At 37.9% G+C, this 19,129-nt stretch overlaps 1 protein-coding gene across 1 annotated transcript in view; it reads left to right on the top strand.

Moving 5' to 3' along the window:
* TNRC6C (trinucleotide repeat containing adaptor 6C) overlaps nucleotides 1-19,129 on the top strand; it is a 1,532,250-nt gene that overhangs the window by 1,157,604 nt on the left and 355,517 nt on the right. Inside the window, exon 14 of the mRNA XM_053709646.1 lies at nucleotides 7,456-7,539. Within this exon, the coding sequence (XP_053565621.1) occupies nucleotides 7,456-7,539 (84 nt within the window). The remainder of the gene's footprint in view (nucleotides 1-7,455; nucleotides 7,540-19,129) is intronic.

The raw sequence follows: 19,129 nt of genomic DNA, 5'->3' as shown, positions 1-19,129 counted from the left end.
CCTGGAACAAGAGCAAGCAGGCCAGGAAACCTGCTGCTGCCCCAAAGACAGCATGAACCGAGAGCCCCCGATCCGGGACCGGATCTAGTGGGGGGCAGACTTTCTCTCTTCGCCCAGGCCTGGGCAAGAGATGTTCAGGATCCCTGGGCGCTAGAGATCATATCTCAGGGATACCTTCTAGACTTCAAATTATCTCCCCCAAGAGGGAGATTTCATCTGTCAAGGTTGTCAACAAACCAGATAAAGAAAGAAGCGTTTCTACGCTGTGTACAAGATCTGTTATTAATGGGAGTGATCCATCCGGTTCCGCGGTCGGAACAAGGACAAGGGTTCTACTCAAACCTGTTTGTGGTTCCCAAAAAAGAGGGAACTTTCAGGCCAATCTTAGATTTAAAGATTCTAAACAAATTCCTAAGAGTTCCATCGTTCAAAATGGAAACTATTCGGACAATCTTACCCATGATCCAAAAGGGTCAGTACATGACCACAGTGGATTTAAAAGATGCTTACCTTCACATACCGATTCACAAAGATCATCACCGGTATCTAAGGTTTGCCTTCTTAGACAGGCACTACCAGTTTGTAGCTCTTCCATTCGGATTGGCTACGGCTCCAAGAATCTTCACAAAGGTTCTGGGTGCCCTTCTGGCGGTACTAAGACCGCGAGGGATTTCGGTAGCTCCGTACCTAGACGACATTCTAATACAAGCTTCAAGCTTTCAAACTGCCAAGTCTCATACAGAGTTAGTTCTGGCATTTCTAAGGTCGCATGGATGGAAAGTGAACGAAAAGAAGAGTTCTCTTTTTCCTCTCACAAGAGTTCCATTCTTGGGGACTCTTATAGATTCTGTAGAAATGAAGATTTACCTGACAGAAGACAGGTTAACAAAGCTTCAAAATGCATGCCGTGTCCTTCATTCCATTCAACACCCGTCAGTAGCTCAATGCATGGAGGTGATCGGCTTAATGGTAGCGGCAATGGACATAGTACCTTTTGCACGCCTACACCTCAGACCGCTGCAATTGTGCATGCTAAGTCAGTGGAATGGGGATTACTCAGATTTGTCCCCTACTCTGAATCTGAATCAAGAGACCAGAAATTCTCTTCTATGGTGGCTTTATCGGCCACACCTGTCCAGGGGGATGCCATTCAGCAGGCCAGACTGGACAATTGTAACAACAGACGCCAGCCTACTAGGTTGGGGCGCTGTCTGGAATTCTCTGAAGGCTCAGGGACTATGGAATCAGGAGGAGAGTCTCCTTCCAATAAACATCCTGGAATTGAGAGCAGTTCTCAATGCCCTTCTGGCTTGGCCCCAATTAACAACTCGGGGGTTCATCAGGTTTCAGTCGGACAACATCACGACTGTAGCTTACATCAACCATCAGGGAGGGACAAGAAGCTCCCTAGCAATGATGGAAGTATCAAAGATAATTCGCTGGGCAGAGTCTCACTCTTGCCACCTGTCAGCAATCCACATCCCGGGAGTGGAGAACTGGGAGGCGGATTTCTTGAGTCGCCAGACTTTTCATCCGGGGGAGTGGGAACTTCATCCGGAGGTCTTTGCCCAAATACTTCGACGTTGGGGCAAACCAGAGATAGATCTCATGGCGTCTCGCCAGAACGCCAAACTTCCTCTCTACGGGTCCAGATCCAGGGATCCGGGAGCGGTTCTGATAGATGCTTTGACAGCACCTTGGAACTTCGGGATGGCTTATGTGTTTCCACCCTTCCCGCTGCTTCCTCGATTGATTGCCAAAATCAAACAGGAGAGAGCATCAGTGATTCTAATAGCGCCTGCATGACCACGCAGGACTTGGTATGCAGATCTAGTGGACATGTCATCCTGTCCGCCTTGGTCTCTACCTCTAAGACAGGACCTTCTGATACAGGGTCCATTCAAACATCAAAATCTAACTTCTCTGAAGCTGACTGCTTGGAAATTGAACGCTTGATTTTATCAAAACGTGGTTTTTCTGAGTCGGTTATTGATACCCTGATACAGGCTAGGAAGCCTGTTACCAGAAGGATTTACCATAAAATATGGCGTAAATACCTATACTGGTGCGAATCCAAAGGTTACTCCTGGAGTAAGGTTAAGATCGCTAGGATATTGTCCTTTCTACAAGAAGGTTTAGAAAAGGGTTTATCAGCTAGTTCATTAAAGGGACAGATTTCAGCTCTGTCCATCTTGTTACACAGGCGTCTGTCAGAAAATCCAGACGTCCAGGCCTTTTGTCAGGCTTTAGCTAGGATCAAGCCTGTGTTTAAAGCTGTTGCTCCGCCATGGAGTTTAAACTTAGTTCTTAACGTTTTACAGGGTGTTCCGTTTGAACCCCTTCATTCCATTGATATAAAATTGTTATCTTGGAAAGTTCTGTTTTTAATGGCTATTTCCTCGGCTCGAAGAGTCTCTGAGTTATCAGCCTTACATTGTGATTCTCCTTATCTGATTTTTCACTCAGACAAGGTAGTTCTGCGTACTAAACCTGGGTTCTTACCTAAGGTAGTCACTAACAGGAATATCAATCAAGAGATTGTTGTTCCATCCTTGTGTCCAAATCCTTCTTCAAAGAAGGAACGTCTTCTACACAATCTGGATGTAGTTCGTGCCCTCAAGTTCTACTTGCAGGCAACTAAAGATTTTCGCCAAACTTCTTCCCTGTTTGTCGTTTATTCTGGACAGAGGAGAGGTCAAAAAGCTTCTGCTACCTCTCTCTCTTTTTGGCTTCGTAGCATAATACGTTTAGCCTATGAGACTGCTGGACAGCAGCCTCCTGAAAGAATTACAGCTCACTCCACTAGAGCTGTGGCTTCCACTTGGGCCTTTAAGAATGAGGCCTCTGTTGAACAGATTTGCAAGGCTGCAACTTGGTCTTCGCTTCATACTTTTTCCAAATTTTACAAATTTGACACTTTTGCTTCTTCGGAGGCTATTTTTGGGAGAAAGGTTCTTCAGGCAGTGGTTCCTTCTGTATAATGAGCCTGCCTATCCCTCCCGTCATCCGTGTACTTTTGCTTTGGTATTGGTATCCCAGAAGTAATGATGACCCGTGGACTGATCACACATAACAGAAGAAAACATAATTTATGCTTACCTGATAAATTCCTTTCTTCTGTTGTGTGATCAGTCCACGGCCCGCCCTGTTTTAAGGCAGGTAAATATCTTTTAAATTATACTCCAGTCACCACTTCACCCTTGGTTACTCCTTTCTCGTTGATTCTTGGTCGAATGACTGGGACTGACGTAGAGGGGAGGAGCTATATGCAGCTCTGCTGGGTGAATCCTCTTGCATTTCCTGTTGGGGAGGAGTTATATCCCAGAAGTAATGATGACCCGTGGACTGATCACACAACAGAAGAAAGGAATTTATCAGGTAAGCATAAATTATGTTTTTTACACAACCAGTGTAAATAGTTAAAAATAGATTATTTTGGACTGTAAGCTTAAAAGCAGTTACCCAATCCAAAACAACTACACAAACGTATATATTTGTATAAACTAGACACGGAAGGGTATTTAGCTAGAGGCATTTTTGACATTTTTAATGTAACACTTTTATCGCCATAGGCAGATAATAATACAAACCATCTTAATAAAATAAAAATATATTACGAAAAATACACTTTATTAAAATTCATTTTTAATATTTGTATGACATAGGTGCTGATAGAGATAGAAGAGGAGGGGTCACTGCAAGCCATTGTTTACAAACAATGGCTTGTAATTTGGCTGTCAAAGTTATCATATAAACATTGGGCCACTTTTTTCGCAATTACAGAACTGCCTCACTCCCAAGGCATCAAGTTATAGCAACAATAAAGAAGACAGCCACCGGGTCGTAGGCAGGTGGAAATCCAATTTAATTTGTGCAAAATAGATACAGAAACGATGATTGAACCCAAATAAGTGCAACAAAATTTCCTCTGTCAAGTTATAGCCCTCTGAGCATGATATCAGCATGCATTGGATCATGCCAGTATACTTCTTTCTAAGTATACAATTACTGTTATGGGGCATACAGAACTAGCGTGGTCTCTTTTCTGTTGGCAAGACCTGTGCTACCACAGCCCTGAAAGAAGCTACCCTTTCAGAGTATAGCAGGTGTCTCCTTTAAAGGGAAGGGAACCTTTGAAGACAAAAAAAAACAGGAAAAGAGTTGCACACTAATAGGTTAATAAAATGAGTCACTTGAGAACAGGTGCTTCCTAGAAAAGTACATATGAAACAACATAGAGAAGGAAGTGGGAACTTCACAATAGGAAATTCCCAAAAGTCTAGGTAAATCCAGCACAACTGTAAAATTAAATAAATACACAAAAGCCTATATGTCAAAAACGATATAAATATTTATTAACTATATGCACAAAACACACATTTACATTCATACAGTGGATCCCGCACAAAAAAGTATTATAAAGTACTGGCCAAGAAATTATTATCTGGTGCACCAGGGAAAATAGACCAAAAACAGTCCGTTTAAGACTTGCAGATATTTGTAATCCAACAGGTGCAGCGTTAATGCAAAATGGATGCAATTATACAATCCCCGGTGTATAGAGACCAGTCACTTCAGATTTAAACCCCAAATGTTATTGAGTCAAATAGTGCTTTAAAGGCATAGCATAGGAGGGGCAATAGAAACACGCGTCTTTATTCACAGGTACTGTTTTCTCTTCAGACAGTTGTATTCAGTGCACAGATGCATATCACATATTCTACCTGTATTTATTCACGCGGTCGCCCCTCCTAGCTGCCTCATTCTTAGAGCGTCCAAACATCAGGGGTAAGTCAGGATGAGCAGGGGATCTGCTGTAAGGGCTGCCAAGCACGACGAGTCCAAACGCTCGTTTCGCTCCTTCAGTCAGTGCAGCATGGAGCTTCTTCCAGGTGCTAACGACACCTTGATTACCATCCTATTTATTGGATGCCGGTTTCCAGAATCTTTTTCATTTGATGAAATTCATGTCAATCACAATTAGCCACTGCGCCGCTGTTACAATGTCTTTGCAATTGTTACTTTTAGATACAGCTATATGCAGGGCTTCTCAAGTAACCAAGGTGAAGTGTTCCATAGCAGAAATTGATTGAATACACTTCAATGTTTCAAACACTCACTCACACACACATCCGCAACAATTCATATATACAAAATATGCTAAAAATCAATTTTATTTTTAATACACCATTGTGCAATATTTAAAAAGACAATACTTGATATGTAATGTTATGTGTGTCGAATTACTTTAACAGCAAATATGTGCAATTTAGCTCATCATAACAATATGTGTTTACAATTTTGAGATGATTTTTGTTTTATTTTGATCTTATTTCTTTTGAGATCCCATATTCTATACAGTTATAGAAATAAATGGAGGTGTGCAGACAAAGTAAGGTATAAGGAATTAGCCTAAAAAGGAAGCAAATTCCAATTTTTCGTTTAAGCCATTGGGAGATAGGGTGTTCAGTTTGTACATCCATCTTGTTTCTTTTTGTAAAAGAATTCTGTCAATGTCCCCCCCACGCATACTTAGTTTAACTGATTCTATTCCAATAAAACGAAGTTCATCCGTTTTTGATTTGTGAAATTGAGCAAAATGTCTCGCCACTGGGCTATCAATATTGAAGTCCTTTACGTCGTCTCTATGTTCTGTAATGCGGGAGCGTAGTTCTCTAAAAGTTTTACCCACATAAAAATATTTACACGAGCAATAGAGAAGATATATGACTCCTTTTGTAGAGCAATTAATGAATGAATTGATTTTATATGTGACTCCTGTATTTGTGCTAAAGGTCTTAGTTTTCTGCATGAATTGACAGCAGACACAGTGATTACAGGGGGAGCTACCAACTATCTTTTGAGCGTTACGTTCTAACCAATTACATGTAGGCACTTTGTTGAATTCGCTCTTAACAAGGAGATCTTTCAAATTGCTAGGTCTCCTTGCTGTCATTAGGGGATAGTCCCCCACATGTTGGTGTAATGTAGAATCATTAGTCAGCAAATGCCAGTTGTTGTTTAAAATATTTTTAACTTTACTCCAATGGGCATTATATTTAGTAATAAATCTGATTTTAGTGTCTTCCACATTCTCACTTTTGGTTTTCTTTTGATACAGCAGATCTTTTCTTTGATGCTGAGATGCTCTATAGAGTGCTCTTTTTACGCATCTTTTAGAATAGCCTCTCTCCAAAAAGCGAGTCGTCATATCTTTTGCCTGTTGTTTAAAGGTTTGGTCTCTAGAACAAATTCTGCGTAACCGCAGAAATTGCCCATAGGGAATACCCCTCTTAAGATTTTCAGGATGGTGACTCGTTCCCAAGAGAAGGCTATTAGTTGCAGTCGATTTTCGGAACACTTCTGTTTCAATTTTACCTTCGTTCTTACTAATTTTTAAATCCAAAAAATTAATAGTACTAGAATCATAACTACACGTTAAAAAATTATTTAGATTATTATTATTCAGGAACCATTGAAGACTTCTAGTTTCTAGCTATTTCAAAATGGCATGAAGCCAATTACCCAAGTCCGTATATAATGTTGTATGCATATAAAGAAACGTCAAGGTGTTATACTAATAACCTTCAAGGTGTTTTACTAATAACCTTCCCTCTAGACAGTTATTTATTATTAGCCTTTCTTGGGAACTTTTAAATACACAAGCTAAGCCTTTAAAGCTGAAGAGAAACACATTGAACACTTGAGGATATAGTTATATGCAAGCTTGTATTTTACAGAAGGTGGGGCAACAACTGCAATATATAAACACCACATAGTTGATGGCTGAAGCACAGATTACCTACAGTAAATGTAAAAACAAATTAAGACAGGATATGCAAATGAGATAAATTATATGCGTCTGAATAGTGTAACAAAGTAGAATATTTAGTTACTTTTTATTTCGTTATTCAGATAGAGCATGCAATTTTAAGAAACTTTCTAATTTACTCCTATTATCAATGTTTCTTCGTTCTCTTGCTATCTTTATTTGAAAAATAAGGTGTCTAAGCTTTTTTCTTGGTTCAGAACTCTAAACAGCAGTTTTTGATTGGTGGATGAATTTATCCACCAATCAGCAAGGACAACCTTAGTTGTTCACCAAAAATGGGCCGGCATCTAAACTTACATTCTTGCATTTCAAATAAAGATACCAAGAGAATAAAGAAAATTTGATAATAGGAGTAAATTAGAAAGTTGCTTAAAATGTCATGCTCTATCTGAATCACAAAAGAAAAAAATTGGGTTCAGTGTCCCTTTAAGACATTTAATATCATGTTGAAATAGCCTGTTACTCATGATCAATTGGTAATTATGCCATATAAATAACTTTGTTCCTTCTTTGTAATTTTTTTCCTATGCTTATAACTGAGAACATATTTAGGTTGTTTCTTTGTAAATCTAGATTAATCTAATTTGCTGTGTTGTCTTTAAACTTCTGTCTTGCGCATACAGGCATATCAACGTTTACAACTCCAGCAGCAGATGTTACAGGCTCAGCGTAATGTTTCCGGACCCATGAGGCAGCAGGAGCAGCAAGTGAGTAAACCCTGCTGCATCAGCAGATTTGAGACGCTATAGTGATAATCTAACCTGTCAAGTTATTTGCATGCATAAATTATTTTCTGTGTTTGCTTGTTTAATTTAGTGCTTTTATAACATTAATATAGAAACTAGAAAGTGCACTAAAAAGCTACACATCAACCATTATTAAAAGTCAAATCATTTTATTCAGCTATTACGAAACTAATGTTCTAATAACAAAAGAGGAACCCAAGCAAAATAAAATAAATGCATATTACACAAAATGCATATATATGCTTAAAAAACCTAGGAACCACCGGTGGTCTTAAATATAAAAGTTCATAAAAACATAAAGGAATAAGGTGTGCTATCAGTCCAGAACTCTTTCCAGATATATACTGGCCAGACACTTTATATGAAGGTGAATGAAGGAGTGAGCCGCTGTACCCGATTGTAAAGGCATTGAGGCTGTCAAGTTTCACCTCACCAATTCCACAGAATTTACTCTTTATTTTCAAAAATATATCCTCAGAGTACTTGAGTTCCTTCTAACACATGTTTTTTTTGCTTTGAGGGTGTTTTCTATCTCCAGAGATGTGGCACAGCTATGGGGGCGAAGTTCTCTATCTTGGCTGGTGGGAGCTGTGCCACATCTTTGGAGATAGCAATCCCTTCAGGGAACATATCAGATTTTTTAAACGGTTCATTGATGATCTGTTGACTATATGGACAGGTCCTGTGGATTTGGTGAAGGAATTTGTCAACTATCTCAATGATAATATCTATAATCTACATTTCACTTATGAATTTAATTCTAAGTGTATAACATTTTTGGATCTGTGTTTAACAGGGGATGCCGAGGGTAATATACATACCAAGGTATATTGTAAACCAATTTCAGGAAATTCACTGCTACATGCAGATAGTTCTCATCCGAGGAACATATCCTATGCAGTAGCAAAAGGGCAGTTCTGCCGCCTTAAGAGAAACGGTAGCAAAGAAGTAGACTTTCTTAGCGAATCTAATGAACTAGAATGCAGATTACGTGAAAGGAAATATAGCTCCAGTCACATTAAAGAAGCACGCCGTAAGGTACAAGAAATACCTAGGCAGAAGTTGCTTACAGATAATGAAACACAACAGAATACTAGCACCTTTCAAGGGGTCAACTTTGTGACCACGTACAGTGATCAGTACCCCAAGATCTGCAGCATTGTCAAGAGACACTTTCCCCTGCTTGCAGCGGATGATCTGTTGAAAGATACAGTCAAAAAAGGTATTAGATGCACTTATAGGAAGAGTCGTACCTTAGGCAGTATACTTTCACCGACCCAACTCAAACCACTACACGAGTCACAGAGTTCCTGGTTACATCACAGGGGTATGTTTAGATGTGGACATCATAGATGTAGACCTTGTGATTTTGTACAAATATCTGACTCCTTTCAATCATCAGTGACAGGCAAAAGCTACGAAATTAAGTCATGCATAAACTGTACACATACAGGGGTAATCTATCTGATAACCTGCATCCAATGTAACATTCAGTACACAGGACTCACATCTCGTGACATCAATACTCGTATCAGGTAACATATCTCTACTATAGAAAGAGGGAAATCATCCTCTCTACTGGTACAACATTTTTCTACTGTTCATAATGGCAAGCTGGATTTTTTCCGATGGACTGCCATTGAGAAAGTAGTAAAACCTAAAAGAGGTGGCGATCTTGATGTTATTCTAGCCAAACGTGAGGTGTTCTGGATATTTCACCTTAAAACCAGGACCCCTCACGGTCTGAATTCCAGATATGACCTGATAAACTTTTGGGAATGACTTCTTTCAGGTCTCCATGTATTATTGGCCTGTTATTTCACTTTTTATCTATCTTTGGTCTATCTTTTGGGAAAATAATTTTTATTATTTACAACAATACAAAAATAATATATTGCACTTTATACACCATATACACTTCTATTTATCTTAACCATCAGGTCCTATATGCTTAAATAGATTCCATCCCCTCCTTCATAATTACTGGTACATTTGGCATATTTAGCCTAGTTCAGATTAGTATCTAATATAGTGATCGTTTAAATGCTGACCCTGAGGCACCTTCTATTATCTATCCAATCTTGGCTTAAAGGTCCCAATATAGTAAAGTATAAAATATATGGTTCTCTAATATGCTCTGTTCATTTAAGGCATATTTGTGCAATATTTGTGTCTATCAACTAGACTTTTGAATTTATACACTACTATATAGTCTTGACACATCTAAGTACAATTTTTTGCTGCCTTACTTATTGATACAGTAGGGATTAATGTACATGATATATGATGATGTATCCTATCCTGCTTCATGCAGGATATCTATTTATTTATTTATTTATTTATTTTATTAACATAGTTGGATACACACATACATATCCCATCTACATTATGCGGCTTGTGTCTCTGCAGAGGCATTTTGTATTTTGTATCTTGCATTTTGTTTATGTGTTCTCATCTAACCAATGTAAAATTAAATAATTTGTGAATATGGAAACATAACACAGGCATAACAGTTGTATCAATATTAGCCCATATGTATATTGAATGTGTACTAATGTATAAAAATTTTTTTTCAGTCTAACCATTTCTCAGTAATGAGTACCATTGGTTCAAGCTCTTACTGATGTCCTTTAATTATGTACTTATATTACCAGCTAGCATCAGTCTTATTCAATTTGTTTAAAGTATTACTCATCTTGCTATACATCTGGCAGTTTTAGAGTTAATTACCTGTGTGTGGCTACAGAAGTGGGCGTCTCTCACTCTCAATTATTCTACCAATCAGGTACTGCGTTACCTGTTTTAAACTTTTACAGGGTATGGTATAGCATGCTATGACTACGGCCACCATGGCCGAAACATGTTAGCAGCTTTACGTTGCTCATTTCTGTTTTGGGATGCCTTCCATTTTTAACTTTTTGGAATAAAGTTTTTGGATTTTACCTTACAGCGGCTCACTCCTTCATTCACCTTCATTTCTACTAGCCCAGGTACCTTTATCCTGATTGGGACTTCCCCCCCCCCCCCCCCCTCATACGGAGGACGTCAGTGGAGCCTCTTTTCCGGATAGGAGCAACACACGCTAGCAGCGTGTGCTCGAGGAGAAGCCAGACTAGCAGCTTACGGCAGGTGGAGGACCAGTCTTCTGAGTCGGGCAGAGAAAGTCACGGCCCTGGAGTCCTCCTTGCGCCCAAAAGCGACCGGCAACTAAGGTATACTTTTACCCTTTACTGCACATAGAGGTAGGGGGGGATACATCCAAAGGACAACACCGCTATTTGTCTCCCAGGTCCTGGTGAAGATTAGTTCGGAAAAAAGCTTTTACAAAGACTTTTTTTCTTTCTCTCTATGGTTACATATGAATTGTTGCAGTGTACCTATTGCGCCTTGGAAATTCAGACACTTTATATCCCTTGGATTAAAAGTGGTATCACTGTATTACGGATCAGTCCTCCACTAAAGCAAATCTTGGTGTGTAAAAAATCCCCCGGTTCATCAGTGTATTAGAATGTGTGTTTATTACCTTGCCTGATCCCTGACTACACATCCGTCTCAGATGATGTCCTTTAGGGGCTCCTGCGGACCTTACCTATTCAGCGTGCGACTCAAATAGAGTATATCCAATCCGCTTGTCACACTTCAGTGTCTCTGGTCACGTGAGTCTATTCAGTCAATGAGAGAGCTTATACAGATGTAACCACGCTGTGTCCAGCGAATCACTGCTCCAGGATTCAATCTCTCCTGTATTCACAAAGCGCTGTTTTTGAAGTTAGGAGCTGCAAATCCAGATATGACGTCTAAGCGTTTCTGCCTCTTACAGGCCTTTATCAAGACCATATACATCACCATAACTAACACACCCCTTTACGAGTGTTTAGATACATAGAAGAAACAATATATTTCCGCCTGTGTATCATACATACATATCTCTTTAAAGAACATACCCCTTTAAGAGTGTTTAGATACATAAAGCAAACAAACTGTATCTTTCTCTTTGGATATTTCTATAAATGGATTGTCCATCCCAGATAGAACACAAATTGCAAAGTTCTGAAAGCATATCTTCATAGGTATTAACAAACATAAGCTTGTTATTTTTTATTGGCATTCATTAACCACCACAGCATTCCTAGCCGCTTTTTGAATAAATTGAGTTGTAATGCAAACAGACTTAGCTTTTATGCTGAGCAGGAAACGAGAACCCCTTCAAACTATTGTTGGCGGTAATGCCAGATGACCACAGTGTTATCTCCCACAAATATGAACTGTGAGAATCCGCATCTGTGTCCCTCTGTACCTGTGATACAGTCCTGATATGATAGCTTGTCTTGTGGTTACAGCTTAAACATATGCCGCTCACCTCTCTGGGCTGGTCTCAGACTCCACAGGTGTCGACCTATTTCTTTGCGGTCTGCTTTCCACGCCGTGACTGCGACGTCATCATACTATCATCAGGTGTATAGGAGCTTTCATTATAGCTGTGAAGGTCTCATTTTGAATTTAACTGCCAAGTTGTTACAAGTTGTTACTTGCTGCTCATCACATTGGTATAGTGAAGGATACTTTGTGTTGCAGGAAACAAACCACTTTATTTATACAAACAAAGGGCTGTATGCCAACCCAATGTGCGTTTCACCCCGGTATTTTCACTGTGTGGGGCTTCTTCAAGGCTGGGTTTAATCTCACCTGTCTCCACTATTTATACCTATAAGATGCCCTGCCTCCTTACTACTAACTAATCCTTAAAGGGTTATTCACACACCATATACTCAAATATTCTAACATAATCTAAAATGCTAATTCTAATTAGGCTGATGCATCATTTTGGAAGGCATATACATCCATTATCCAATCTTCTATACATGTTTGGAACACATGATTTAATATATTTTATGTGGAATTCATTTATCCACGCACATTCCCCTTCTTTCTCACACTTTTTGTGAGCATCACATCTTATCATTATTTATGTATGTCCTTTGTTCACATTCTATCACCATACTGTATTTCACTTACACTATCTAGTCCCTTGAATCTTATTTATTTACTTATTTATTTATCTTTTTGTGGATATAGTTTTCCTATATATTTGATTAATAATCAATTTGAGTACAACTATCATGTATGGTATTTAAAATACGGCACTTTAATGAAAACTTTTTCAAACTGTGAACTTTCAGTTTGATCACAGGACAGTAATATGGGGTCCGTAATATTGGACTACTATTGAATGATAACCAATATTTTAATTTGTTAGAATTTTTTATTGAGTATCTATCTCAGTATCGATACAAATAAAGTTTCATAAATTCATCTACGGTATAATGTAAAACCGAGGTGCTATAGATGATTTAGATATTATATCTAGGTAATGACCAGCAGCTTTCCACTAATACAATGGATCACTAACAGAGACATCATTCACAAGTAATACATATCGCAGTAATGAATAAAGCGCACTCAATATTTTATATCTCGTTCTTGATGCTTGACTATGTACCTGATAGATATATTCAACTCTTGCTCTTTTAAATGACTTTCTGATAAATTTAGCTCGTAAATGATAACTTATCAGCTCTTTAAGCAAATGTGCCGTTTTGAACTTCCATGTGTCACACTGCAAGGATTGACCAATGAGAAGTCACATAGCGGTATTCCGTTGAACCAATCAAAACACGGAGGCGGGTTTTTGAATCCAACATAACCCGCTCTGTCCGGCCGGCGCGTACCCCTCTGAGGAAGCGTAATGTGAAACGCGCGTCAGGGGCACGAACACGGGGTTATTGAACCCCCAATTTTTAATTTGCTGACTCAGTGCTAGCACTCTACTATCCCAATATTCCTAGACAGTTAAAAGTAATCAGGTCTCCGCTATAGAAGAGACCTTTTTATAGCTTAGTCCTCATTGACGTTTAATGTAGACGATTTAACTTGGTGGCTGTTTGTAATGGGATATCTCTAAGTATTTCAGTGGGAATTTTTCGGCCGATAATAGGGGTCAGATTTGTAAAATTCATAAATTTACGGTAATAAGCAGACTAACTGCACAGCATTCAAACTGGCTGATTAAGCACTATTGTGCGATGTGTTATAATTGCTGACACGCTTGTTAGTTTGCAGCAAACAATAGCGACTTATATTAATTAAAAAGCAGGCTAACTGCACCACATTCAAACTAGCTTATCAAGCACTACTATTGGATGTGGTAAAATTGCGACAAGGTCTGTTAGTTTGTAGCAAACAATATCGGTCTATGCTAATTTATTCAAATATATCCACCCTGAATACCAGGTCACAAATACCACGGCAAACAGCTATATTGTGGCTCAATAAGAGGCACTTAACATATTTTGTCTCTTTAATTAAGGCTTATATTTTATATCTATGGGGCCTATATATTGACCACTTGAACTATTACTAGCAATAGTATCGTTAACAATAATCTCAGTGCAACTCTCACTCAGTTTAGGACTCAAACACGCAGATATTTAAGGCTGTGCTTGGGTTGGCTAATTCATGCACTAATACCCAGCACCTCAGACTATACAGTGTTTTTGCCTATCCTAATAGTGGAGACTTGCCTTAAAGGAGGACTAACTAATACAGCAATTATTTTTTCTTGCTGTCTATAATCTATTATATACTAGCAGGGTTCAATATTGTAACACTATAAATAGTTTAGATTCCCTGCTAGTCACTATAATTTGAATACGGGAGTGCTATCTGATATACCAATAATATTATCTGAGTTCCAGCTAGTTTTAATAGTATGTGTGTGTGTGCATGTGTATGAGTCCAGCCGGACTTTCAATATATTTTTTCACTAATAAAGTTATTTAGTATAAATGTGAATGATCGGATGATTTTGATACTTACTTATTCTTTATGTGTCTGACCTTTATCTACAGTGGGTACAGTTATTACACAATCCAGCAACCTGCAATCTTTCTCTTTGTGTGTTGCAAATCTCTCTTGCACACATATTTGTACATTTCTATGTATATTATTGCATTAGGTTCTGGGATTCTGGGACTATAAGTATTACACAAGTGATTCAGTCCTTGAATATAAGAATTTTAACCCACTTCATTTCCCTCGCCACCCCCAGTTAACGATTATATTTACTAGGTTATCCTAGTTTTTCTTTGAGGGAACTTACTAATATAAAATGAATTTACAACAAGATTTAGCACTCAGACAACAAAAAAGACTTAAAGAACTTAACCAATTATTTGATAAAAAAAACATTGATGACACTTCAATAACCAAAGATGAATTGAACAACACGCTATGTAACTTACATCAAACATTATACAAACAAACCAAAAGATGGTGGAATTGGCACTTCTTTGAGAAGTATGCAGAGCGAGGCATCATACCGAGAGGCTTAAGGATCAAAATGTTCCCAGCCTTTACCTTAAACAATGAAAGTTTAGTAAAAGAATGGGAAGGAACACTGACAGAATGTTCACTAAAATTAATTCAAATATTAATAAAACACGACACCTTGGAACTTAATAAATTAGATGCAGAGATTAAAGAACATAATGAACTTCTTAAAAAATTTGAAGAAAAATTCGATTTTGTGGAAACGTATCAGACATACCAAAAAGAATTAGACAAACTTGAGAATGAACTAATTCAAACCAAAAAACAAAAACTGCAGAGAGATATAGATGATTTCCAACAACAAAGAATTTATAGATGGAGATATCAGACATCCAACAGAAATAGGTATAATAGGACTCAAATAAGAGAAAACAACAGTGGTACAGAAACAGAAACTGACATCTCTGATAATGAAAGCAATAGAGATGAAACGGAGCCTATGACAAGAGAGTTCCCAGTATCAGCAACACTAGTTAATCCTTTACCGGGTACATCTAACACCAATAGAGAAGTGTCTTTTTTAGCATTAAGTCACCGACAACAACAAACATTAAATCCGACAACAGCCAACAAACCAACAAGGGGAAACAAAAGGAAAAACACAGGCCCCCAAAGACAATCAGAGAGGAAGAAAGAGATGTGTCCATTCACCACAATCAGGACCAACTCATGAGAGTAATTAATCTGAGCAAACACTCTCTGAATATTAACCATGAGAGTGTCCTCTCTAAAGGATTAACTTTCTGCCCCACCAATACTCTAAACAAGTTTGAGTTAATTAAAGACATACACCTATTTTCACGAAAGCTGTTACTTAAAAAGATGTATTCAAATAAAAATGACCCCTCTCTATCTAAGGAGGAATTAGACTCTCTGCAAGATCTGGAAGATCTTTTAAATGAATCTGATACTGAAACCCATGCTACCCAATGGAAGAAAGGGTTAAAACCGAAATCTACATATACACCATCTGCATCAATTTCACCTCAAGTCAGTGTTTTCTCACAGATTGTATGCCAAAAAATTGAAACTTTACCTATTTTTGATGTGAATAATAACCTCACTCTCCCTGAAAAAAGGGCATTGAATGATATTCAAACATGGACAGATGTAGTCATTAAGCCGTCAGACAAGGGCGGAAACATAGTATTGTGGCCCAAAGATGACTATGTTGATGAAGCCATGAGACAGTTATCTAATAAAGATTGTTATAAAAAACTACTACTCAATCCTCAATCTGACTATATGGAACAATATAATAAACTCATAGTTAGGACATGGGAGAATGGAACCATCACTAAAACCGAAAAAAATTTCCTGATACAAAAGAACCCTACTCTAGCGACTATATACTTTCTGCCTAAGGTTCACAAAAACCTTACCAAACCACCAGGAAGACCCATAGTATCGGGCAATAATAATCTAACTGAGGCAGCTAGCAGATATATAGATCAGAGATTAAGGGAATACCTTACTGCTATGCCCTCGTATGTCCGTGATACTATGGAGGTCTTAAAAATTATGCAAAACTTACATCTGAATAGTGATACCTGGCTCATCACCGCAGATGTAGAGTCACTATATACCAGTATCAGACATAATGATGGTATACAGGCAGTTAAATATTTTCTTTCCACCAATGAATCGGATAACAAAGACCATAATGAGTTTATCTTACTCCTTTTGAAGTATGTCCTGACTCATAATATATTCACATTTAAAGATAGTTTCTACCTACAAACACAAGGAACTGCCATGGGCACTTCTTGTGCCCCAACATACGCTAACTTGTTCCTAGGGCACTGGGAACAAAAAATTGTTTTTTCTGAAGGCATGGAGAAATACACAGACCATATACCTCTATGGATAAGATACATCGATGATGTACTATTTGTTTGGGAAGGTACACGTGAATATCTTGATGAGTTCTTTTCAGTTCTCAATCAAAACAAATTCAACATCAAATTGACATACCAAGCCGATCTGGATAAAATTGATTTCCTAGATCTAACAATTACAAAAAATACTGATGGCACCATTGCAACTAAGGTCTTTAGGAAAGAAACTGCTACAAATTCATTATTGCACAGGACAAGTGCACATCCAGGATGCACTTTAAAAGCAATTCCATATGGGGAGTTCCTACGGTTGAGGAGAAATTGTTCTGATGTCTCTATATATGAAAATGAAAGTAAACTTCTTACAACCAGGCTACTACAAAGAGGCTATAGCAATAGGGCCATCAAACAGGCAAAATTCAAAGCTCTGAAAACATCCAGAGACACTTTATTGTGTCCTAGAATCAAAGACAATTCCACCACCATTCCTAGACTGATCACTACATACAATCCGCAGATGCAAAGTGTGATTAAGATACTCAATGAGAACTGGCATATCCTCACCAGTGACCCTGAGCTTAAAGATACATTAGGAGCGAGAGTACAAATAGGCTATAAGCGACCGAGAAACCTAAAAGATCAACTGGTACAGAGTCATTATATACACACTCCAAAAAAAAGTGATACTGACCCTGGCATGTACCCATGTGGTACATGTTCTGTCTGTCCTCATGTTAGGAAAATCAAAGAAATTCAGGACAAATATGGGAAAAGCCAAAAACTTAAACACCACTTCACATGCAGATCCCTGGGAGTTATTTATATCATCTACTGTGTATGTGAGAAAGCCTATGTAGGCATGACGACCAGAGAGGCAAGGGTCAGAATTTTGGAACATAAAAACAATATTAAGAACGCAGAAAAAGACCTACAAAAAGGCAAAAAGATTACAAGTGTAGCAAAACATTTTTTACTTAAACATCAAGGATCAAGCAGCCATTTAAAATTTTCTGTTCTGCAGAAAGTCTCCCTTGGCATTAGAGGAGGCAATTTAGAAAATTCTTTATTAAAAGCAGAATGCCGTTGGATACATCTACTCAATACTGTACATCCACACGGATTAAATGAATTCAACAATTACAATGTTTACTTATAATAAGTCCAAATTTTAAAAGATCTTCCCTCTACACACCACCTTAATATCAAGTTAATAAAAACACAGTCTATGTACACAGTAGCTTTTCACTAACCCTTATGAGCGTTGAATATATGCTTTACACTTGGGCATAAATTGTCTATACATAAATTATCACTCTTCAGCTATTAACTACCTCACCCATTAATTCTCTACAATTATTAATTATTTATTTTTTTCCACTGTAGTGCAGAAAGACTTTTCACTTCTATACATGTTTGGAACACATGATTTAATATATTTTATGTGGAATTCATTTATCCACGCACATTCCCCTTCTTTCTCACACTTTTTGTGAGCATCACATCTTATCATTATTTATGTATGTCCTTTGTTCACATTCTATCACCATACTGTATTTCACTTACACTATCTAGTCCCTTGAATCTTATTTATTTACTTATTTATTTATCTTTTTGTGGATATAGTTTTCCTATATATTTGATTAATAATCAATTTGAGTACAACTATCATGTATGGTATTTAAAATACGGCACTTTAATGAAAACTTTTTCAAACTGTGAACTTTCAGTTTGATCACAGGACAGTAATATGGGGTCCGTAATATTGGACTACTATTGAATGATAACCAATATTTTAATTTGTTAGAATTTTTTATTGAGTATCTATCTCAGTATCGATACAAATAAAGTTTCATAAATTCATCTACGGTATAATGTAAAACCGAGGTGCTATAGATGATTTAGATATTATATCTAGGTAATGACCAGCAGCTTTCCACTAATACAATGGATCACTAACAGAGACATCATTCACAAGTAATACATATCGCAGTAATGAATAAAGCGCACTCAATATTTTATATCTCGTTCTTGATGCTTGACTATGTACCTGATAGATATATTCAACTCTTGCTCTTTTAAATGACTTTCTGATAAATTTAGCTCGTAAATGATAACTTATCAGCTCTTTAAGCAAATGTGCCGTTTTGAACTTCCATGTGTCACACTGCAAGGATTGACCAATGAGAAGTCACATAGCGGTATTCCGTTGAACCAATCAAAACACGGAGGCGGGTTTTTGAATCCAACATAACCCGCTCTGTCCGGCCGGCGCGTACCCCTCTGAGGAAGCGTAATGTGAAACGCGCGTCAGGGGCACGAACACG

This window comes from Bombina bombina, chromosome 1, assembly GCF_027579735.1.
Source record: "Bombina bombina isolate aBomBom1 chromosome 1, aBomBom1.pri, whole genome shotgun sequence".
In the NCBI taxonomy this organism is placed as follows: Eukaryota; Metazoa; Chordata; class Amphibia; order Anura; family Bombinatoridae; genus Bombina; species Bombina bombina.
This window is presented reverse-complemented; position numbering and strand designations above follow the sequence as displayed.